General features: G+C 37.9%; 2 protein-coding genes across 2 annotated transcripts in view; one reads left to right on the plus strand and one right to left on the minus strand.

Moving 5' to 3' along the window:
- Positions 1–1,041: 1,041 nt before the first annotated feature.
- ogfod2 (2-oxoglutarate and iron-dependent oxygenase domain containing 2) lies at positions 1,042–6,111 on the plus strand. Its single transcript, XM_042488850.1, has 7 exons — positions 1,042–1,251; positions 1,365–1,421; positions 3,199–3,309; positions 3,405–3,501; positions 3,815–3,939; positions 4,743–5,000; positions 5,694–6,111. Exons 1-7 carry the CDS (start codon positions 1,117–1,119, stop codon positions 5,958–5,960), a joined length of 1,050 nt encoding a protein of 349 aa, XP_042344784.1. The 5' UTR covers positions 1,042–1,116; the 3' UTR covers positions 5,961–6,111.
- A 2,868-nt stretch (positions 6,112–8,979) lies between these two features.
- Positions 8,980–25,777, minus strand: part of slc4a5a (solute carrier family 4 member 5a) — a 56,062-nt gene continuing 39,264 nt past the window's right edge. Inside the window, exons 16-26 of the mRNA XM_042487571.1 lie at positions 25,297–25,331; positions 23,898–24,089; positions 20,843–20,956; positions 18,705–18,866; positions 17,108–17,286; positions 16,845–16,917; positions 16,287–16,355; positions 15,631–15,804; positions 13,664–13,831; positions 13,504–13,562; positions 8,980–9,145 (exon numbers count right to left, since the gene is read on the minus strand). Coding sequence (XP_042343505.1) covers positions 8,980–9,145; positions 13,504–13,562; positions 13,664–13,831; positions 15,631–15,804; positions 16,287–16,355; positions 16,845–16,917; positions 17,108–17,286; positions 18,705–18,866; positions 20,843–20,956; positions 23,898–24,089; positions 25,297–25,331 — 1,391 coding nt within the window. The remainder of the gene's footprint in view (positions 9,146–13,503; positions 13,563–13,663; positions 13,832–15,630; positions 15,805–16,286; positions 16,356–16,844; positions 16,918–17,107; positions 17,287–18,704; positions 18,867–20,842; positions 20,957–23,897; positions 24,090–25,296; positions 25,332–25,777) is intronic.

Below are 25,777 nucleotides of genomic sequence, written 5' to 3' on the forward strand. Positions count from 1 at the left end.
TTTTAAATTGTTTTATTTTATATTTATATGAAATATCTTCTTGACCCTCAGTCCCTCTGTTGGGTTTCAAAGGCATGTTTCATTAAAAGTCACACCCAGCCACTCCCCTCCTCTGAAAAATAGAGCACAGTTCTTTGCTGATGTTGATGTGATGATCTCAAAGTCAAACTCAAGTTACATTTAATTTGAAAAATTTGATTTGAAATTATTTCGAGTATTACATTCACCCTTTCATATCAAAGTTGATTCTGATGATAACGCCATTTGTATCTGAACAGTACAAAAAAAATACAAAATATGGATATTTATAGTCGAGGGAGGGTGATGCACGGAAAAAATATCTCTAGCTTCAGGGACAGTCAAGGTAAGAAAAAAAAAGTCACAAGCATCCACCCTCTGAAAAATAGAGTCCAGTCCCTTGTCAATGTGTTTCTAAGCATCTCGGTTAAACTAATAAATTCACTCTTTCAAATCAAAATCCATCACATAAAGTAAGTGCTGATGATAACACCATTTGGATCCGATCACAGTTTAATTTGAGGTGTCCTTTCTGAGAGTTAAAGGGGGGATATCGGCAAAACTAATTTTATACATACTTGAAAACTTGACAGAATAGTTATCACAATTCCTGCTTTAATTTCTGTCTGTTGCAAAAGTTACAATAGTGTAGGCTATTCATAGCGCATTAATAATGTTAATATTATTATTATTAATAATAATAATAATAATAATAATAATAATAAACTTCATTCATATAGCCCCTGTTTAAACATAATAGTGAGTTTCTACCCTCTAGTGGTCATAGTGCGCAACTACAGCTGTCAATTTAGCAATTATTTCAGTAATATAGGGTGGGAAAAGTCGGGATTGTTTTATTAAACTAAATAAATTCAAAGAATTGAACTTTCATGTTATTTCTACTTTTTTAGTCTTTCTTGGAATATAAAGGTGTGTAGTCAATTTTGGAATTGCGGAAACGCTTTTATTTTGAGGACTTCGAACCGGAAGTGTAATGTTTGTTTATTTGGTAACAGAGAAGTAGCTGTGTAGCTTGTCAGATATTACGTTAGTATTTCTACACCGTTTCTGCGTTTTATTCCTTTTAAACGAGCAATAATGAGGAACGAGGAAGACGGAAATCGTCAGTTTTATTTCTGTACCTGTTTCTCCACTGATAATATTTTCCTGGAGGATTACAAACTCCATGTCCGCTTTGTGTCCGAGCAGCAGTTCAGACAAGACTATCAAACCGTGAGTGGATTTTAATGATATTTTAGGAGCAAAATTATATTATTCGGGGTGATATGAAGGGTTATTAAACTCTGCTGACAGTTGATGATCGTCTGTTTATTATTGCTGCGCAGCTGCTGAAGAGGCTCGGCTGCGTGACGGAGCAACAGTTTGAGGATGTGTTCAACAAGGTAAGAAAGTGTTTTCAAGTGTGTATAAATAAAATGAAATGCCCCAAATCTACTACATTTTGGTTCTTCAGAGTTACGATTTGTTGATGTTCTTATCCTTCTTTGATTGTAAACAAAGTATTTCTGCGAGGGGTCGACCCCTATTGGTTTTTCGGGCCAATACCGATTATTAGTAGTTAATGAGACTGATAACCGATATTTGGAACCAATATGCATTTACAATAAAAATGAAAACCTTTCTGTCAATATTTAGAATTTGGAATATAAGAAACTCCAACGCAAAATTTTGTTTAAATGCCTATAGCAAATGTTTAACTTTTAGGAAACTTTTAGTCATCATACACAGCAAGTTCCCTGCAACTCTTTTCATAGTGAAGTCACAAACTAAATTTAAAAAGAAGAAATAAATTTTAAAAAAGCCGCCTGAGGTTTTACAAAGTATAAGTTCCTCCCACGCTGACACTTTCTTTTCAGTTTTTAATTATTGAATTTTATCAACGATCATCAGAATAAAATGCCAACACAGATAACTGGCAAAATGCCAAATATTGGCCCCAATAATCGGCCGGGCCGTTAATCTGTGGACCCCTAATATCAGTATTGTGTTTGCCAGCTAATAAATAACAAGAAATCTCTAAACAGAAAGGAGGTGTGGGATTCCACCATAGAAGACATACAAATTTATTTTTATACTGTAAAATGTGTCACTCGGTATTGGTCACAATTTAAGAAATAAACAATTTAAGGGACATGTATAAAGATTGTTCACTTTATGTGTTTATGTAAAACAATTTGCTATCAACTGATATGTTATGAGGTTGTTGTTTTTTAAGTCCCATGCATCAATCAGTATCGACCTTAGAACATCAGGTCGGGCTATAATTTAAAGAATTCACATTTGACTCAGGAAAACTTTTTTTTCCACTATTTAAGTACAATGCAGAAACCAAATTATTTATAAATTGGTAATAAAAAAAATTAGACTTAGAAGACTTCTTCACATACCACACATAATAATTTAATTATATGTAATGTCATACTATGGTTACAGTGTGATGGCAATATAAATGTGACTTGATTATTTATTTTAGAGGTTTGGAAACTGCAGCTCCTATTTTTTTCCTGATTTTTTTAAATAGTTTATGTCAATGAATTAATTTCTTTTTCAATTTCATATAATTTATAATTATTATTATGGTTCAAAGTGATTCTAACTTTCTATTATTGTCAAAATATACACACAAAGATAAAAAAAAAATAATAGATTTGAATATTTCAGTGTAATGTTTGTCATGTGACTGATGTTACACCTTGGCACCTTTCCCTTTAAGTTTTGCCGAAACGAAATAGCAGTGGCTACGCTTGTGTAAAGCTATGCAATTGATCCCAAATTTAAAAATAGTTAAATAAAAGTTTCAGAGGAAAATGTAGAATTAAATAGTGCTTAGACAGAACTGTTTGCTTTCAGCGTTTAAGTTGTAATGTAGTTTTAAGTTAAAATGTATTAAAAATGCTGATTTTGACCTATTACTCTTCATTATAAGGCCAAGACAGATTTTTTTTTTTTCCAAAATACCTCTTTTGATAGGATCCCTATATTATGCTGTAACAAGATAATTAAGTTATGATCACTAGAAAACATTTTATTTTAAAATAGTAAGGTAAAGATATGATCATGAAGTTATATATTATAATTATATATATTATACAGTTATTGAATCAGCCCTATATTCATTCCCGCTACATTGTAACCTGACTGTATGACTGCTCCCTTTAGATTTCACAGGAAGTGGACCAGCGAAGGCGTCTCAGTGAGACATCTGCTGAGAGAGCTGCTGCTATAAAAGACACATACCGGCCACTCCATCCTCACGTCTACCATCTGCAGGTACTTACTGCATCAGCCGCCTCTAATGGTCTCATTAATAATGTGTCATTAACACCTCGCTGAGACACACTGTGCTGCACACCCCCTCTCCTCAGGAGTCCTACCTAGCACCCAAGTTCAAGCAGATTGTCGAGTGCTGTCGAAGCAGCGACGTCAGTGAAGAAGGTCTCGCAGACCTGATGGAGGAAGCAGGTGAGCTGCAAAGTGCTTTCAAATCACAAGTAGCTCACTTCAGCACAAAGAAATGATCCATGTTATTAGCACTACTTCTCATTCTTGTTGTTGACATCAAAGAGTATCCATAATGGCGTGCAAATTTGAGCTATAACAAGAAACAAAACAATAATCATAGCAGGCATACGTTTGCTCGCCTCAACTTATTCTGGAAAGAAATCAACAGTTGAAACTTGTGATGCAAAGAGGAAAAGAACAAAATACAAAATGTTGAAACACACACACAAATGCTGTATGTATGTATGACGATGTGACGTTCTTTGTGTTGAAGCTGCGAGGGTATATCGCTTCCCTGTGTTTGAGAGGAGCTTCTGTGAGGAGCTGCTGGAGGAGCTGGAGCACTTTGAGCAGTCCTCCGCCCCTAAAGGACGACCCAACACCATGAACCATTATGGGGTAATGTATGTGTTCCTACAGACTGAACCTATGGAAGCCCGAAAAGGACATCTTGCTATTTTTATTTTCTTAGTTTTCTTGTCATAACAACATATTTCCGGTTGTTTCCTCGAGATCACAACTTTTTTATGCCGTTATCTCGTGAAAATGACTTTTTTTCCCTCGTTATCTCTGGGAAATCAAAGCTGGTTTTCTGGTGATAATGGATTAACTTATCTCGGGAAAACAAAGCCCGTTTTATTGAGATAATGACATAATTTTCTGGCGATTAAGAAAATAAAACATCATAAGCTCAAGATAAAAGCATAAAAAAGTTGATCTCGAGACAACAACCGGAAATAAGTTGTGATCTCTAGAAAATAACATGTATGGAAAGATGTCCCTTTAGGACTTCCGTATGAACCACCTTTCAGCTCCATATAATCACCATTTATTCATATTTCATCTTTATTGTGCTGTGACATTTGGATCCTCCTGCTGGTCCCTCAGTCATGAAATATGTAGAACTCTATAGAATATATGAGACGTGTATTCCAGGCAGGTTCATGCTGGGACTTTGATGGATTTTCCATGAAGGTTGGGGAAATTTAAAGGCTTATTTCACAGTAACTTGCATACTGGATGTGTTTAATAATTCATTGCACTATATGTTTTAAAGCTATGATGGAGGCCTGTAGCTGAAAGTTTAAATTAAGAAGATATAAAATGTCAAAGCCATTAAAGAGCTGTAAAGTCATACGAAAAGTCAGAGAATCAAACATGAAGTTCTTTTATTAATGATTCTCATTTTCTTTTTCTTCCAGATCCTCCTGAATGAGCTGGGCTTTGACGAGGGCTTCATCACACCCCTGCGGGAGCTCTACCTGCGGCCGCTCGCCTCCCTGCTGTACCCGGACTGTGGGGGACGATGCCTGGACAGCCACAAGGCCTTTGTTGTTAAATATGACATGAACGAAGACCTGGACCTGAGCTACCACTACGACAATGCAGAGGTCACCCTTAATGTCTCCCTTGGGAAGAATTTCACCGAGGGCAACCTTTATTTTGGTGATATGAGACAGGTGAATTTATGTTCATAATACTGTTACTGCTGCTTCTGTTATTACGGCTATCACCACACCTACAAACATCACTTCCACAAATTGCAGCACCACCTGAAAGCTGTATTTTTAAAATTTTTGCCTTGAAAAAAGTCACTTTTTCTCATAAAGAAAAAAATATTTATAACTAATAGTTTATTAGTTAATAGTTTACTTCTCGTGTAAACGAAAGTCAACCCTAACAGATATATTTACCTATAATGTAAACAAAACTTAAGACTAATAGATATATTTATGCATAATGTAAAAAAAAATAAGCCAAATAGTTATATTTATGTATAGCGTAAACAAACCTAAGCCTTATACTTATATTTACTTGTGTACTTATATACCTATAATGTAAACAAATATTAAGCCTTATAGTTATATCTGTGTATAATGTGAATAAAACTCAAGCATAATAGGTATATTTACTTATAACGTAAACAAAACTTAAGTCTCACAGTTATATTTACTTACAATGTAAACAAAAGTTAGGGCTAATAGTTACATTCACTTTCAACTTAAAAAAAACTTAAATCTAATAGTTATATTTTTAAGACAGTTTCCTAGATTTTTAAAAAACAACTTGTCAGATTTTACATATCTCCAATATAATAATTGCTTATAATTGGAAATCACATCTAAAGTCAGAGCCTGTGTCGCCCCCTGCAGGTGCCTGTAAGCGAGACGGAGTGTTCAGAGGTCGAACACAGGGTGACAGAGGGGCTCCTCCATCGGGGCCAACACATGCACGGGGCCCTGCCCATCTCCTCAGGCCAGCGCTGGAACCTCATCATCTGGATGAGGGCCTCACAGGAACGCAACAAGCTGTGCCCCATGTGCAACAGGAGGCCCACGCTGGTGGAGGGGCGCGGCTTCGCTGACGGGTTCACCAAACAGTCGGAACCACTGCTGAACACTTCATGCGTGCTGACGTGACGTTTCCTGCTGCTATAGGACTATAATAAAACCTCTGTGTGGAGGGTTTGACATTTTGGATTTTGGGGTCCCCAGGTGGTAGTGCCCACTGAAATGCATGCTTCTTCCTTTGATGGATGCTGTAGGAATCAGTGATTTTAGGAACAATTTTGTTTTCATCCAGTATACATTTTATTATTTTTTTATTTTTTTAAAAATCATTATTATTTAATTATTTAAATAATTAATTTAATTTAAAAAAACAACAACAACAATAAACATTTTCTGTCAGTAGACAGATATGCTGCAGTTTGATTGCTGTAGAGTTAATCAAGACGAACTGTAGAAAGCCATTAAATGGAATTCATTCTATTGACATATTTTGACTTTATTCCAAATTGGAATGATGAATATTTATTATTTGTATTCCTAATAATAGTAACATTACTATAATTGCAGAATTGTGTTGCAGAAATTTGGTGTAGTGTCCCATTTTCTAACAAGTATATTTACGACTTGATTGTGTCAAATGTCAAATAATATTAAACAATCAGAGCCCCTGTATTTATATTTATTATGATTGTATTGCATTTTGTGCCAAATAATAAAAAATGGGGATACACCACTTTGACTGCTTCTCTTTCATTACTACTACCAATACCTAAAGTCTTTAAACAAATTTTTGTGAAACTAATCAGGATCATTTTCATATGTAATAAGGTAGCATAAAGCCAGGGATTGCTGTCTTTCAATCACAGCGAATGAAAATGCTTAAAGGTAAACTGTGGAGTTTTTGACCACTAGTGGCACTACGGAGCAATGTTTTTAGAAGTGGGTCCATCTGCTGTTTTTATACTTTTCTGCTGAGGTGGTGGTTGGTTGGCTGAGGTATCACTGGTGGCGGTAATCAGCAAAGAAGCGTAGATGTTGAAAACAGTCAAGCAAAAAACAAGCAAAACCCAGAAGCACCACGAGGAGGCGTGTAACTGAGTGCCTCTCCCTGTGTGTTGCATTAGACTTGAATGAGTAATTTGGACTTCCCTGAGTGAGTGTAACCTTCCTTTTGTGTGTGTGTGTGTGTGTCTGTGTGTAGTTTGACTCACCACCAGGCCACGGCTCATGCCCCTCAAGACCAGCTCGCTTGGACTGTAGAACTCTGCTGGACCCCCCCTCAGGTGCAGGTCTCTGTCTCCTTGGCCAGCTCACTCTTTTTCAGTGGTTGTCCAGAGTGAAGTATTGATTTGTATATGTATTAATAGTTGGTGGTGCTGTGTGTCAAAAGGCTTTTTTGGTCTCTTTTGTCTTTGCAGTGTCTCGCCTCCGTCGTCTTCCTCACAGTGTGTCCGACAGAGTCCTCTCACAGGTGACACTAATTATGGTTAATGAGTCAGAACCACTAACCCAAGTGTGATGTCATTGCTGATCCCGCCTCCTACTACCTGCCTAAACCACACCCACGTCTACACTAGACACCAACATACAAATAAAGCTATCATACTGTATAATAGTCACGACATATCATAACATGACTTTTTTTTCCCAAAGACTAACTGTCTCACATTCTTTTGTCAGGATATAGTGACAGTGATGTCAAAAATGACGTTATGTTATAATAATAATCATAATAATAATAATAATAATAATGATAATAATAATAATAATAATAATAATTGCAGCTCTAATAAGGTCACTGTCAATGCCCATAAGTATCTTGTGCATCACATTAACCCTTTGAAACTTGGAACAACATCCCTTTTCTGTGATGCTTTTAGACTCCTTTAACAAGTATTTAAAAACATTGGGGCATTTCTCCCACAAATATTGGAAAAAGGGGAAAAAAAAGCTAGGGGAAAACTGTATTTCTATTTATCATTATGAAATACTTAAAATTATGTTCCAAAATATCATGATTTTTTCTGGGTAATTTCCTTGTTTGTTCTTACTTTCTTTTTTGTTGTTCTATTTTTTAACAAATAGAACAACAAGTAATTTCTTTTTTATGATTTCTTGCAAATGTTTTGGAAAATTTCATCTTTTCTTTGTGCGTTGCCCTCCCTCCATGTTTTAAAAGGTTTCAAAGGGTTAATGCATCCCGTTTGTGTTGACTCTTTTTGCAAAACGTGGTGGCTCTGCAGTCCTCAGTTTTTTGGGGGGGCGGGGGGCAACACAAGACAAACCACATGCTTTGGAATAATAGCATTTTAATTACATAAATTATATCTGTCCATTTTTTGTTATTGTCATATGCATGTGGATTTTGTGGTGGAAGACGGTGATTGTTTCATAGAGTTTTTGAGAATAAAAACACAAATATTAACCTGCACGCACATCTTGCACAATAAATCCATCCTTTTCAGCAACATCAGGACTTTTTGGTTGTTTCTTTTTGTTCCAGGTTAATGTGTTGACGTGGAGGGAAACGGGGGGAAGGAGAGATGGTTCTCTGGGATCAGAGGCACAAACAAACACCAAAACACAAATATGCAACGGCTAACATATTAGACGACAGCAGACATTACAAACACATAGTAAATAGTTCCGTAACTAAAATGGTGACTGTTTTCACATTTCCTGCCTCAAAAACCAAAGTCTGTAGACATGGGCTGATGGGAAAATATTGCACAATAACTTTTGATTTCATTTTAGATTTGGAGTCATTACATTAATAGTAAAATAAAGTGTATAGCTAATATGTATAAAGATAAATAATTTTTTTTACATCAAATATAATCCTATACAGCACATACAGATAAATAGTTGCTCTGTTATTATGGCAATTTACATAAATAAATAAATTTAGTATTTCATATATTATTCAAAGCACAAATCTGTCAAAACTGCACCAATTTAAAAGCAGATGCATCTTCTCCTGCTGTATTAACTGGGTAAGTCCCTTTTCAGCCAGTCTGTAAAGGTGTCAGTGTGTTCACAGTCGTCAGTCTGTGCCACCTTGTACCGTTCGTGGGTCAGCACTGGCTCGTCCAGTTTTGCCCACGCTAAGTTGTGCCTTGTTTTGTCAACAAGACGCCGAGTCTCAGCTTTATAACGTGGTCTCGCTGCTCATGTCTCGAGGGCGATGGTGGTCGATGTCCGAGTCGTAGTCCGACTCCATCTCGATCTTGACCTGTGGCACGGGGCAGGCCATGCCTCGGCCCATCGGCATGGCTGGAGACGACGGGCAGGAGATCTTCAGGTGGAGGGTGATGCTGAGGAAGGGCAAGCTCCAGTTACCATACACACCCACAGCCAAGAATACGGAGGGGCTGGGGGAGAAGGCCGGGGAGGGTGGAGGAGCTCAGCCAAACACTACAGCAGCTCATGTCAGTGATGAGCCAGACAAGAGGGACTGATGAGTTGTGCTGCTGCAGTGTTTGTGGCCACTGTTCTTTGTAGAGAAAAGACTGGGACTGGTTATAAGGAAAGGTTTTGGACCATGTAAACTGGAAACAGTCCAGGGTTTCCCAAACATTTATTTCTTTGTTGCCGCCACTAATTGATTTTAAATTTTTTTAGTAGCATTGGAATATACACACTATTCTGTTAATGATTCTACAAAACTCTCAGAGTGCAGAGCGTACTCTGGGCACAGATGGAGCAGCAAAACATCAAGCGCACTGAAAGTGAAACTAAGCGTTTACTGTGCTGGATCAATATGATCAGCTCTGACCGGATCGGCAGATCAATTATCCACCCCGGAACCTGAACTTCTAAAACTGCTGCTGAGGGAAAAAAAGAACTCATGACCAGCTCTACCTGCGCTGCAATCTTGTTCCGCAAAACGTCTGAATTTGGAAAAGAGAAGGGACATAGACTTATCAAAAAGAAGAAGATCAATGCGATAAAACGTGATAATATCGGTCTTTCAAAGATGGAGAGAAAATGTTACCAATTGTTTAGCCTTGTGCTAACTGCACTAGCTGTCATTATTTCCAATCAAAGGTGATGTCGGCATGTTATGCGCGCAATAATGGAAAGGGAAGATCCTTATACGTGGGAGCGGCCACTTATGAGGAATTTTTGGAGGTGATAGTCCACGATTTCACAGAGGAATTGTGAAGTCAAAACTCCCGGATGATCTGCTCAACTTTTGAAGAGTTAAGTGATGCAATAACAGCTCTTTTAGCTCCTGTTGCATCATGAGGGAGCCAGTTCCTACCAACAAGCACATAGCCATAGCATCATATGACCAAGAAAAAACAAAAGTGTTTCCAATGCAGTTTACTAAATGTTGTTTTTTTAATCACCTAAAATATTACCTTATGTTGAGCGTAAAAACTTCTTTCCGATAAATGGGAGTTTTTTTAAACTTGTGTCCATTGGGTGTATTTTATATTTGCAATTTCAATTTTGGGGGTTAATGGAAATCCACCCAGTGGTGGGGAGCAACACAGAGGGACCGTGGGGTGGCTAGCTTGTTAATTCTTGTTTCATTTGTGGTACACAGAGAGCAGGGCAAGGACTGATGAAACGAATGTGCTGCTGCACAATGAAATAAGATGATTTAAATCAATGTATGAGAAACACTAGGCTACTGTAGGAACAGCGTGCATATGCCTGTGGTCATCTGGTGGGAGGAGCTTAGGAAAGAGAGGGGAGAACTGCAGGAGAAGATTGTATTTTCAAATTCTGCCTTTTTTAAAAAAATTATTTATTTTTCTGCCTTCTTCCAGATTTCTGCCAACTCAGGCTTTAATGACTTCAATTTTTGTTTTGACTTTGAAATGATCCTTTATACTTATGCAAATTTGTAATGAACCTTACACCTTTTGCTCTGTTGAGGTCAGAACATGTTGTAACATTATTTGTTTAAAAAAAAAGACTGAATGCAAAACTTTATTTGGAGAGATGGGTTTGTAAAATTTGTCGATAGAAATGCTTTCTTGGCAGACAGTCAGCATCACAGTTACTTTGTCTTTCTTTAAATCCACAGTTGACAACATCTCTCAAAACATGTTCATATTAATCAATAATCAGTTACACTGTCAATTCCAAACCATGCCTCTTTCAAAGCAATGCAGACATGATGGGCAATTTTTAAATTCTGGATCCCCCACAAAAAAACCCAAAACACATCAATGCGTTTATGTTTAGCATATTAACCAAAATAAATAGCCTCATCAGCTGCACCTTTAATATAAAAAACTTTTGCTGAAACTGCTGCAGCTCCAGGTGAGGGTCGTTCAGAGAGCAAAAAGCTACATGTCACATGCAGTTGTGAGCATCACGGACTCATTTGCTTAAGAGATTTAACACATGGAGAAAAAAGAAACAACCAAAACAACGATGCTTGTTGCGTGTGGATGATTACACAGTTGAACACAAACTGGCCTACAATAAATCCTCTGTATTTACTATTTATACAACATGTTGAATATACCACACAATACTTGGATTCATCTATTTAGATGCCATATATAACACTAAACAAAGCACCCTAACTCATAGCTTTGGGACACAGAACAAACAGCAGCATTTCAGGTCATCGGCCTTCACCTGAAGGTCCCTGCCTGTCAGAAAACTGAAAATCTATCAGCACACATCAGTGAGGGACTATAATAAACTGAGCTGTGTGTACAAAGGGCGGCGCAGTGCACCTGCTGTGAGACATTTGGCACACGACACAGGAAGAGCAGCAGCACGATTATACAGTTAATGACTTCACAATGATCTGCATTGCCTTAAAGTGCATGGAGAGGAGACACTGGACATTGAGGACAATGTTACATGGGTAAATTATCTGTCTGAAATTGTGGATGCACATGTGCACCCACAATAGTGAAATTGGAAAAGAATTAAAAGTAATGAAGGGAATTCTACTTTTAGAGTTTTTTTTTTTTAAAAAAAAAGAATAGATTAATTTTGAAGTAAACAACACAGTACACAACACAACAGGGCTATTTTTTTCACGGGGGAAAATATTAGGAGCACTATAATGTAATACAATGCACCATGCAAAACTCCATGTCAAAATAAGGGCTTTTGTGGACTTTTTTCATGCTACTGTGTGCTTACTCTGGTATTTATGTTTGCTGTGAGCATTTAAAGGAGTACTTCGCCCACAAAATGTCCATTTAAATATCATTTACACACTCTGTGTCACGATAAATTTGTGGAGAACACGTTATTTTTCTCACATGCCTCCACAGTGAACGAAGAATCCAAAGACAGAGAAAATTGATGATAAACTGTAGTGAATGGAGGCTGCATTTAACAACAGGAAAACTACATTAAAACATCAGTTTACAGACTCTCACACAGTTTAATCCAAGTCTCATATATCTAGTCGTATGTTTAGTACTTTCCAAACACAGGCATTTTTGCTGTTGTATATGGAAAAAAAAATAAAACTCTGGTTAATATGTGGTTAGGTTTAGGAACAAAGAACAATTGCTCATGGATAGGGTGTTCATGTTTTGGGGTAAAATACCCAGGTTTAGGGGCACAATCCCTGTAGAAAATACAACATGGTCTTCTAAAAAAACAGTTTTGGGGCACTACACCTGCTGCCGAAACAGGATTCCCAAAAAACACCCATGTTTGGTGCAATGACTCACTAAAAAACAAGAGTTTGGTTGTTTTTGCTCAAACAGTGTTCTGGCAGGTGTCTCACCTAGGTGACACACCATCCACCATCCCCTCCATCTTCCAAAAGTCAGATGACATCCTTTGTGGAGTATGAAATATGCAAATATAATGCAAACATACAATGCCAACATTTTCTTGTGACGACTGGGCTGCTCTGAAGCACTGGGCATATGACTGGATTAAAAGGATATTTTGATATAGTTTTACTGTTGTTAAATGCGGACCACTAAATTTCAGATCATCAAGAATTTTCTCCATTCTTCCTCATTCACTGTGGAGGCATGCAAGAGAAGCAAAGGTTCTGCACAAATCCCATGCAAACTGGTCTATTAATTGAGATCCATATGATAATTTTGTGGGTGAAGTATTCCTTAATCTGTTTGAGGCGTTTGATTCATTTCAAGTGTAGCTGTCTGTATATTCAAAAGGTCAGTTAATCTAAATTACAAAAAAATAATTACAACTTACCTGTAGCAGAAAGTTTGAGTTTTAGATGCTCATGTTTTAAATATGAGTCTTATTAATTTTTACTGCGGCCTCACTACAATGGAGATAAAAGGAATTTAGGTTGTGGTGCTCACATCATAAAGAAATAACGTAAAAAAAAAAAACAGCACTGTGTCTTTTCAGAAAAAGTGGACCACTTATCTTGAGATACTGAACATTTAAACATATATATATTTCCATAGTATTGTAATGACTGAGCTAGAGCTAAAACTCAATGTCTATGTACTGCCATAATTTTTGTGAATTGACCCTTTAATATTTGCACATTTACTGCGTAGAACTAAACATCCCCATGCTCACGGGACCACAATAGGCATCTGTCTATGTCTGTGTGCTATAGAGGATGTGTGTATGTGTGTGTTAGAGAGCACTGCGTCTGGCGGCTCGCTGGCAGTACGCTCCCCACTGAGACTGTGCAGCATCAGGATAGACGAGGTCTTTGTAGGGGATGTGCAGTTTGAGGACACAGTACCTGCGATCCAGGTCGGACTCGGGGCTGGGGGAGTGGTTGGAGTAGGCATGGCACTTCTCCTGTAAACAAACACAAACACACAATAGATACACAGGTCATCAGAAACTTGTGTCATGATGGATCCCTCCTGTAGGGGGCAGCAGAAGCTTTGCTTTCTCACCTCCTCCTCGCTGTCGTCTTGTTTGGTCTTCTTCTTCTCCTTCCCCTTCTTCTTATCGTCATCCTTCTTCTTTTTTTCTTTCTCAGGGAGGAGGTCGTCCAGCCAGGCCAGGTCGTGCTGGGAAAAGACCATGTCCAGCATCTTTCGGACGACCATCAGACCCAGAATCTGAAGGGTTTGGCACAGAGATACGCTGATACACAGGGCTCCTTTTTTACTCCCATTAACATTCATCTCATATCTAAGTTACAGTCTGAACATGATTTAGCTGGATGGTATTTGTAAATGACATCGCCATGAATCACTGCTATACACAGTGGAGTCAGATCTCTTCCTCTATTAGTATTAACATTCTTTAAAATTGACATTAAAGCTACAATTGGTAATTTTTACAAAAATGAAATTCTGCCAGTTAGATCCACACAGTAGTACATGAGAGAAATCATGATTAATTAGACTTGTGTAACCAAATGCTTGAAAACAATACTTCAAATATGTTTCTGCAAAGAAGCTACAAATTCTAAAGTGTAGATGCTTCACACACATCTTCAACCCGGCAGCACAAAGACTCTCTATAATCAGCACAGCATCGAGATCAGTGTCACCAATTCAGTATCTGAACAAACATCTCCCCTTCTGTTACTGAGTTATGATGTTGAGTAATCACCAGAAAAGTCTTTTTGCAGAACATTATAATGTTACAGTGAAGTTAACCTTTGACCTTTTGCATATAAAATATCATCAGTTAATCATTTGATATTTAGTAGACATTTGTATTTATCACTATTAGTGTATGAATTCTTGAGTTATGGCAAAAAGCATGTCTTGTGACAGTGACCTTGACCTTTGACCACCAAAATGTAATCAGTTCATTGTTGAATCCAAGTGAACGTTTGTGGCAAATTTGAAGAAATTGCATTAAAGTGCTCTTTCGATTTTCATTACAATGAGACAAATGAGGTAACAGTGACCTTTGACCTTTGACCAAGATGTTCCTTAGATATTGCATTCACAAGAATGGACGGACAGACAGACAACCTGAAAAACATAATGCCTCTGGCCATGGTTGTCGCAGAAATAGCATTTATCTTCTCCTCCTCATAGCACTACCAATGGCATTTGCCATTAATTTACCATTGAAAACAACCAGTCAGAGCCAAGGAATCCGTAATGCAGTTGTCAGTCTTGTCAATCACTGAAAAAGTTTGCTTCAACCGGTGGGTAGTGCTTGGTGCGTCGCTCCACTATTTCTAACATGGCAGCTGATTCACAAACTTTCTCATTTTACAGCTAAACAGTACACTTAAATGTGTTTCTGACAACATTTGAAGCTGAAAATAGGCAATGCAGTGACAACATCTTGATTAATATTTGATCAGTGCCTCCCAATTTGACCGCAGTTCACAAGCAGTAATTAATTGATAACTGTGTTAGAGACTCCTCGGCTCTGATTGGTTGTTTTCACCCAAGCGTGCTGGATTCTTGCATATGCCATTAGAAGCATGAAGACAAGATGGAGAAATATGTTGTTTTCCACTACTGTGTGGATACACAGTCAACAAATATGACTAAATGTTTTTTGTTTTTAAAAAAATAAAAGTTACCAACTACAGCTTCAAACCCCTGTCATGTTTCAATACATTCACAAACATCCAAGCAATCAATATTAATTTTGATATTTCATTTGGAAATGCTGGTTAGAGCTGAACAAGAAAGATTATTTCCATTTCTGTGGTTTCAATCAGTGGACTGCATATGCATTCATTCACAGCAGCACATCTTTGACCACTTCTGGAGTAACTTCAGAGCATCCCCCTGGATACTTAAATACAGTCTACATTTCATGTGTTTTGGTACCCAGTTATATAAAATTATCTGATCATACAAGATATACGTTAAAACCTTGTGCTAAGAAACACAGCGTTCACCAGAAGCTGCTTTTTTTGCAAATGGATTTTATCACATACCATAACAGGGAAGATAATGGCCAAGAAGGTGGATTTGAGGGTCCAGAGCACAGCCAGACATGCGATCTGGATGAGTGTGAACAGGTGTACCCTCCTCAGAGGAACGTGTCGCAGGTAGGAGTAATCAGGCTGGTGCTTGGACGGCATCATGTACAACTTGATCCTGTCCCAGAACTGTGGGGGACGATGAGACAAACAGAAGAGAAGACCAGAATGTGTGAGTGGCGCAGGTTAGGTTGCACTCGATGATTGATTGAAGTTACTGAGGAGCACCTGCTCTAGCAACAAACTCACTGAGCCCCAAGTTAAATGTTACAGAACTCATCAAAATGTAAAATTCATACTCTGGTTGATACTTGATACTTTGGTAATTATAATGAAACACCTGGCCACAACTTTATGTATTCAGCGCAGGGTTTTATCTTTCTTGATTCTTAATTCCACACAATTTACACTTCTACAAAGTTTGGGAGCGTATGACAAATCCTCCAGAGTTGTATGTTTTATGTGATTGAGTTGTCTCCGCTATCTCTAAGGACACCGCGGATCACGCCTGCTGCTTGCCGCCTGCTGTCAGAATGCAGTAAGTTAGACATCCAGCCACAATAACTCAATTTACTATAATGAACAACATCAACAGCTGGCACACGTCGTACCTGGATTCCACTGAGGGAAGCGACGCCCATGTAGAGGAAGACACCATACAGCACCGGCATGGGGATGAACTGCAAACAGCAGGAAGGCCAGCAAGCAAGTTAATACAGTCACAGTTCAGACCAGTGGCTCCAAACTGGTCCAGTCACAAGGTCCACATTTCTGCTTTGTCATTACTTCAAGGTCCACATATTAAAAATTATCACATATTTAAAATTATTTCACAAAATCTAAACAAAATGTTGGCTCAGAAAACAAAGAAATTAAACACTTTGCAAAAGTAAAGAGGAACAACACTTCAAAAAGCTCTGTGCTAGAAATTTACTGAACTCCAGAATGAAGTGAGTTTTGAACAAACTTGACAGGTTCGAAATAAAAAAAAAAAAAAAAAATCAGTTATATTGTCAGGAAATCACTTGTCGTGAATAACCTGGATGATAGATGGTTTTGTCCTCTGTTACCTTCAATTGTAAGGAATAGGACACAGAACAAAGCCATGTATTGTGCATGCTGGACAAAAGACAGCGCAAACATGTAATTCATCCATATATAATTCATACCTTAAGTACAGGAGCGAGGAAGATGGAGACTCCAGTGAGGGCAAACACCAAAAGGCCCGTCATTCTCTGTTCTCTGTATATTGGACATTGATGAAACACACACACGAAACTGTCAAGTCAATTTCACAAGGCTTCTTTCTATTTCAACTACAAAGGGACTTAACAAAGTGTGTCTCTCATGCTGTGATATTGGCAGTGGAAGCCTGAAGGGATTAAGTTACACACTTTTTCATTTCTGTGTTTTCAACTTATTATGGACCTACCTGACCCCGAGGAACTGAGGCTGCTCTCCAGGAGCGCTTGACGCACTCTCCATCTTCAGAGAGTCGATGTGTGCGATGGAGATGACGGTGGCGGCAACGTACCAGGGCAGGCCCATGAAGGAGCAGGCGGCCATCAGGACACCCACCCAGAACAGATCCAGGTGGTAGCCACAGCCTTTCTGCAGGGGGGTAATATGTTTTGTTGTTGTTTGAATGTTACTCCGGCTGTGATGTTTTATTAAAATACATTTTAAACTGATTCAAAGTGCAACATATCGGAGGTAACAACATGCAATAATAGTATTTTTCAATAATTATAAAAGGTCTGAATTATCCGTAAATACGATAAAAGCAAATTTAAATGTTAATTTAAAATCTATTGTAATTTAAAGGGTAACTTTTCAGCATTTTCAAACCTAATTTTCTCATGTTTTTGTATCCAAGTAGCTCTTTTTACACTGAGATTGCTATACAGAGCCACTAAAATGTCCTGACTTCACGCTGCGTTTGCATTCTTTTACATAGACCCAAACAATGGTGTCATCATGTCGCTCCAGAGTGTAAATTTAGACAGCACGCCGGCATGATGAGCCTGGTGTTTAGCACAACAGCATTGGCCTCCAGTGTGACATGTAACATAGGCGTTGGCAACGCTTTCTAAACAGTAACAGTAGCAGAGTATGGCATTAACAGTCATGTACCATCTCTGTTATATGGCGGTTATCTCTTCCTCTGCTCGGAGGGTGAAGAGCTCTTGGACCTCATTGTCTACAAATTATAGTGGACATTTATGGCTTTTGTTGTACTTCTTTGAGTTTGTCTCTGACTGCTGCTTTTTAATTTTCTCGCGGTGGGCTGCACACGTAACATGCCGTTAAAATGTTACACCCAGACACCACAAATTCAGGCTGTCCCTAGATTTGGCGTTATTTCTGCTTCAGTGCCAGCTTGATTCCATGCCCCCATTCCACAAACGTACCTTTGACACAAAACAGTGAGGCAGCATAATGGCACGATATTTCCGTGTCAAACAAGCAGTGTAAAAGGGGATATCGTCTATTGTGAATAACAATGTCCAGTATTAAAACACAGCTGGCAGGTGTGATGTAATGTGACAAAAAGGACAATTGTGCACTGTCAGTTTATGTTGAGAAGTTTAGTGTTATCTAAAAAAAAAAAAAAAAAATACATAAAAAATGTTTGTGTTGGTGAATTCTGAAATTGTGCAATTAGAATGGTAAAATAAATGAAGAGAAACTTCAGACACTTCTCTTTCTCTCTCTCTATATATATACTGTATATATCTGTGTGTATATATATATATATATGTATATATATTCAATCATAGTCCATCTGTGAGCAAAATAACCACTTCATCGATGTACAGTGACACCATTGAATTGCCTGATCTGGCAAAATTGCATGCGCTGAGCGGCTGCCGGCTTCACCGTCTCTCTAAATTCTGGAATAACTTAAAAATTTGTTGTTCACATCGGTCACTTAGACACAAGAAAATACAAAGTTACCCTTTAATATGAGCTTTTATGAAGACAGCTTTACTGCAGTGGGAAGTGATGCACAGCTGTGACACATGTACCTTCAGTTTGTTCTCCTTGCGGTTGACAATGACGGCGCTGATCTGCTGGTCCATGAAGATGAGGATAGTGACGAGGAGGGCGGGGACAAAGCTGGCCACATAAACCCACCACGGGTTCTTACCGAACGGCATCACCAGCCAGCCACGATCCGGCCGAGTTGGCTAGTAGTGGGAGATGAGAAGCCACTTCATATACATAACAGACTGAGCAGCAGTACATGAACATGTTAGACATCAGATGATCACTACAAGACATTTTCAGTCAGTATCTATACTGGAATCAGCCAACATGTTGGGAGAGACACTTATTTGCTTTCTTGCAGAGTTGCCTGACTCTGACATGTGTACAGTCCTGCTTCCTTCAAACGAGAACTATCTCCAGAATCAGATCAATGCTCTCACACTTAGGCATGGAAAAGTTATTAATGGATTCATCCTCTTCAGGCTTCACTACTGTAACTTCATCCTTTCCCCTCAAAAGTCACTTTCTTGCTGCCACCCAGTTCAGAATGCAGCAGCTGGACATCTCACTGGTTTTAGATGAAGTCACATCACCTCAATCCTGGCTTCTCTCTTTTGGGTCCTTGATCGATTTCAAATTGATTTTAAGATTTTACGGATCGTTTTTAAGCATGTCTGGATCTGGCCCAAAACTACATAGCAGAAATGCTGACCTCATATGAGCCAGTTCCCAAGCCAGTTAGATCCTCAGCTTCTGGCTGTAACAAAGTTGAGGCCTAAATCTAAAGGTGACTGTGTGTTTGCCATCAGGGCCCATCAGCTTTGGAACAACCTGCCTGGAGAGATAAGACTTGCAGAATCATAGACCTCTTTTAAATCAAAACCCATCTTTATAGACTTGCTTTTATGTGATCTCATCTTTTTTAAATTTTTTGTTGTTGTTTTTACTGTGTATTGCTTTAATACTTTTTATTGTATTTTATAAGTTTTTATATTGTTTTTTTTGTTTTGCCTTTGATGCTTTACTGCTCCTATCTTTTATTATCATCTGTCTTCGCTTGATTATGTTTAGGTGTCTTTTGTCTTTTTGTTTTAATCCTCTCTCAATTTTGTCTGGTTTTTGCTCGGCCTCCCTGTTTGGCTTTCCGTTGTTTAATTGCTTTTAGGGAATCCTGCTTCAGCTTTGCTCTGTCTGTCCAAGCACTTTGTGAACTCTGTTTTTAAATGTGCTATTTAAATAATCCAAAAACATCATACCAGCAGCCATGGCTATTAACGGTGCAGAAAGACCAGGGGAAGCTTGCCTTGGGCGCTGAATGTGCTGGGCCCGACACTAGATTTCCAAAATTTTAAGCAGTTCTTGTAAATGATTAATCAATCAACAGATCAGTTGCCCACTAATTTTTCAGCTAATCAGCTAATCACTTCAACCCTTAAAATCCTGGAATGACATCAGTTTTATGGGCTGTGTTCAGATGCCTTTTATACACATTTAACCCTTTGAAACCAGAGACAGCTAATTTGACTTCTTTTCAGAACATGGCTTAAAGACAACGAGCAACTTCAAGAACTTCAAGAAATGTCTTACAAATTGCAAGAAATTATAGAAATGATAGATAAAATGACCTTCAAATTATTTTTTAAAAAGAGAGATAGAGAGAGAGAGAAATATTTGGAAGCTAACAGTAAATAAGAGAAAATTAGAAAATATATTCACCTTAGGGCCCAAGCACAGAACGATGCGAGGACCCTCTTGAAACTGGAGGAATTATTGTTATTATTATTATTATTATTATTTTTATTATTACTATTATTATTATTATTATTATTATTACCTAACTGTGTCCGGGCTGCAGCTTCATATTTAATGGACAGACATGAGAATGGTAGCAATCGTAATCTCATTCTCGGCAAGAAAGCAAATAAGTGTATTACACAAAATTTGAAACTATTCCTTTAACGTATGGTCGATCCAGTCTGGGAAGGCATTTGTTTGTAAACCAGGAAAGGAATGAATGAATGAATGATTGAATGAATACAGTAAAGGACCTCAAATACTTTAAATGCCATGATTTGCTTTAGTTTGTGCTATTAAACACTTTGCAAGAGCATCTAATTACTAACTAATTATGCTGCTGATTTAATCTTACTTTGAGATTGGAAATGACTGGCTGTACCTTAAACTCTGTGGGGACGATGAGCTTGGGAGTTTTGAGTCCCATCAACATATCGAGCCCCACGAACGTCATGATGGACATGAAGATCGAGAAGTCACTGATGAGTTTCCTCAGCTGGTGTCACAAAGAGAGAGAAACACACATGAGACACAGAAAAATGAACATTTCTCTGCAGAACTGAAGACACGTGGCCTGTGGAGACAACTCATTATTGAAAAATCTGAGCCGTGTGTGGCTTCACTTGAGTCAAAGTATCATCCTTGTGTCTGGAGAAAAGAAGGGGTTCATTTCTTTTGTCTGTTTGACTTTACAATTCCTGCTAGAGATCAGACACAGGTAAGAATCGAGCTGCAGTGCCATGAAGGTTTTGTATCAACACGGCTATAAAATAAAAAAAACAGCTCACTATGCTGCTAAAAAGTACACTGATTGTCAGAACTGACAATAAATAGACCATCAGCATGAAAAAAATGTGACATTTTCTGCTGAAAATCTGCATAATACACTTTTTCCCCCTCAAATTAAAAAGTGAAAAGTAATCATATATCTTTAAACACTTTTGGAGACTCACTTTACATTCCTGGTACTACATGACACTGCTGTTTTAATTATTGTGTACATCTGCACTTTGTTATATTTGTCTTTATTATATATGCAGTGTGTTTACATTTAAATTCATCTTAAAGGTACCCCCTGGAGTTTTTGACCACTAGTAGTGATGTGTTTACAAATGGGATCTGGTTTGTTTGTGTCATGCACAACCAAAAGGATGCACAAGCACATTACACATTCCTGCTATTTCACTGATCGACAGTCAGCAGCAACATGGCAAAAAAGCATAGCAATGCACCAGAAAACAAAGTGAGAAAGAAGCAAGCAAGGAACTAAACCAAGCAAGCTAGCAAACATAAATGGAAAGAGTTTGTTTAAACTAAATAATTAAACACAGTGGGCCTAATTGGAGCATTGTTGGGGACTAAAAAAACCTGGCCCGACCCTACATGAACCTGCATAGTTTCTGTCCAAACCACAGCAGCAGTTTTGGACTTCAGCCCGATAAAAAAACACAGATTTCATGTCAGAAAAATAATTATAAGCAGACTACCAGGTACAATGAAAGTGAACTGTTCATTCATTCATATCAGCCTGTTCTCACTCCGAACTCATCAAATAGTGCCCCATATCAGTGCTGAAAACATTACTTTAATGTTAGGCCAAATAAGTTTTTATGCGTTACATTAACGCACACTGGACTGGATTTCTGTACACTGCACACTCAAGGTCAGCTTAATTATTTAAACTTAAGATATTTGCACTGTAACTATACTTCTGAAAAACTGGACAATCCCTCCATTGCACCTTTTGTACATACATTTTGTGTCCTTTATATTATATTTGGTCATTTTAAATATTTAAATTGCTTCTGTATTTTTTTTTTTTTATCTTATATTCTATTTAAATTCACTATTTTTATTCTTCTTTTCTGTTAATTGATTTGCACCAAAACACCAAGTCACATTCCTTGTATATGTAAATGTACTTGGCAATAAAACCACATTCTGATTCTGATTTTGATTTTGATTTTGATTTTGGTGTACAAGCGTGACGCCAAAAGCCACTTTCTGCATCCAACCAGAATGCAGCTGGATGATGTCGGATGAGAACGTGCTCTGATAGAACCAGTGGCGTTGTTATTATACATTGGCGGACAGTCATTTCATAATTTCTTGCCAATTTATGGAGAAATTTAAAAGTGTTTTTCTCTTTTAATTTTTTGATTTTATTGGCATCATTTGGCAACACATGGTTGGTTAAAATGTGGTTAATGAACTTTGGTTGAAAAAGTAGTTAAGACAATTCTGTCACCCCCACAGCTGCCTCAGGGTCTTTACACAGTATGTGTAATGTCAACTACTGTGTATAATTTTCTTTTTTATTGTTGTTTATTTACTTGACCTCCTGTCTATAGACTGCTTTGCTTGAGCAGCTGACTTCATATCAAACATATATCGTCTTTATTTCTGTCACAGTACAGCACAGCTCTAACTGCACGTCGTTGGCAGCTTTGGTAGTATTTTCTAATAGTTTTGGGTCCCCAAATTGCAGAAGAGGATTACAAAGTGAAAAAATAATTTCCGTTCTGAGTTTAAAGTCAGAATTCTTAGTTTACACTCAGTGCTCGAATTAATTTTTTACACGTGGCCCTAATCCTCTTCCATTCTTAATCACCACTGACACTGCTGCTGACACTGTTATACTTTTCTATGCTGATTTTTGACTGCAGGACTCTGAGGTCTCTTTGTACTATGTGGCAGAGGTTGGACCAAGTCATTGATATACAAGTCACAAGAACATCTTAAGTCGTGAGTCAAGTCCCAAATCAAGACGGACAAATCTTAAATCAGGATTGACAAGTCAAAAGTCAAGTCCCAAGTCCTAAACTATGCACTTCCATAGCATATATCACTGTTAGAGTTCACCACAACAGAGTGATTTTTTTATGTTTCTGTCCTGTCTTGTTGCAGACTGTAAGTGTAAAATTGTACATAAAGTACTTTGAATTTATAGAAGACATCCCCAACCTTGCCATACTAATTTTTTGGGCTTGGGGGAAAGTATGATGTATTTTTATCTCAAAAGGCTCAAGTTGAGTTGCAAGTTTTTTTTAATTTGGCAAATTGAGTCTAAAGTCATCAAAGTTGTGACATGAGCTTGACTCAAGTCATGTCATGAGTCATGTGACTCAAGTCCAAACCTCTGCTGTTTGGTAACATTTTTGTCAATTAAACTTGCCAGCAAATGGAGCCAAACAGCTAGATTTACAAAGCAGTTTGGCACGCTGATAATGCAACTGGCTTGAAATGAACAATTCGTGCAGTCGAGAGAGTTAAATGAATCCAAGTTGGCACACCTAAGGTTCAATTTAGGATGAAAATACAAAAAAGTTCTTGCATGAGGCCCAATTTGTTGGACTTGATTTTATTCTGTAAAATATTTTGTAACTTTGTCATGTTAATTAAAGAAGATGCACAGATAGATAGATGGATTTTGTCACCTTGGTGGGGAAGTAGCGGCTGAACTTGAACTTCTTGAGGGAGACGGTCATGGAATAGGTGCCGAAGAAGAGAATGAAGGACATGAGGGCCAGATCGGGGACAAACTTGCAGGACTTTCCCACCAGAGAGCCTCCATACTTGAGACACTCCTTCTTGCTCAGCTGGCTCCAGTCCAGACCTGTCACATCCAACTGGGATGGTGGGTGGCGGTGGTGGGGAGACAGGAGAGGAGGAAGATGAAGAGTGTTTTGATGGAGATGCAGAGAAAAATGTAAACACAGACGGAGTGAAAAGTGTCGTCATGGATGTGAAGTTATAATAGAGAGTGAGAGACGATGATGGGACAGATGTCAAAAAACAAAGGAGACAAAGAGCAAATTGACTTCTTTATCAGAGTTGATACCTGGGTCGACTGTACAGGTCACACATTGACATGGACTACATTTAAAAACTTTTACTTTTTAAAACACAAAAATATATGTTTATCTTGCCTGACTTGCCTGGTGTTTTTCAAAAATACCGTCCAAACTCTATACAAATATTTTTTTAATTTCAGCATCCCTTGTGAAATTTGAAAATCCAACACTGATTTCCGTTTTTACAGTTTTGGCTTTGATAAATGTTATGGTTTTTATGTTTCCACAAAAAATCCCCCAAAATTTAAAGGAAAAAAACCCCCAAATATTAAAAAAAACAAAACAACTTGTCAAAGAAAGCATGCCTTCCAAACTTGTTTTCTAAAAAAAAAGGGGAAAAAAATTCAATAAAATTAAAGAAAAAAAATAATAAAGAAAAAAGCTTCACTGTTTCTTCCATAAACATGCCTTGAAACCCGCGGGCCATGTTTTCTTTAGAAATTGGCAGTAAAATAAATAGAAAATAAAGCCATTCAAAGTTGTACGCCCCTCCCCTAAAGCCAATGGTATTGAAAAATATTTTGTGTTGTGTTGTGGGCATTCACGAGAGATGGATCGTGGGAAGGAAATGAAGAAACTCACATGATGAACAAAAAACCCCAAAACATAACATAATCAAAACCTTGTCAGATGTCCATGCATATTAGAGCTATACTACATTGTCATCTACAGAAAATAAATTCATCACTATGTTACATTAATGTAAATTGATTTACTTTTCAGACAACACATTTTCATGATTTTTCCAAAACTTTAAATGATTTTTGCTGGTTCCAAGACTTTTCCAGTCCTGTAAAATGTGACATTTTCCATGACCATGGGAGCCCTGACTACACATAAAACATTTTGCTCTTTTATAACAATGCTGTCATTTAGGCTGTAATTCATTCTGATGTTTCTGACCCTCTAAGCATTTAAACATGAAATTCATCCACCAACACAGAGTTAAAAAAATGAAAATTGAATGAAAACAAGCACTTACCCCAGAAACACTAGAGCTGTTATCTGGCATTGGAACTAAACCATTGAAGATCATTGCAGCCACTGTTTGTGAACGGGAGGGAGAGAGGGACAGGGGAGTGAGACAGAGGATGAAAATAAAGAGTGGGTCCAAGAGGGAAACAAAAGGGAAAGAAAAAGAAAAGCAAAAACATAATGAGAATCCATTGACTGTGCACTGTGGAGAGCACTTGGAGGCTCGTGCAGTGAACAAAGAGGTACTCACTTGCAAGAGACGGCAGCCAAATTGTTGGTGCATGGCGAAAGCAAACAAGAGACAAATCAGTTACAGAAATCAATGTCCACAGAAATTACTGCAAAACACCGCCATTTTCAAAAATAGTAAGCATCAGGGTACTGGTAAACTGAAGGAATATAAATTAAATTAGATTTTCATTAAGCCATGAAACCCAAAAAAGATTCAAGTTGGTAATCAACAAAGATAGAAACCACAGCCCAGCTGA

The sequence above is a fragment of the Plectropomus leopardus genome, chromosome 6, assembly GCF_008729295.1.
Source record: "Plectropomus leopardus isolate mb chromosome 6, YSFRI_Pleo_2.0, whole genome shotgun sequence".
Lineage (NCBI taxonomy): Eukaryota > Metazoa > Chordata > Actinopteri > Perciformes > Serranidae > Plectropomus > Plectropomus leopardus.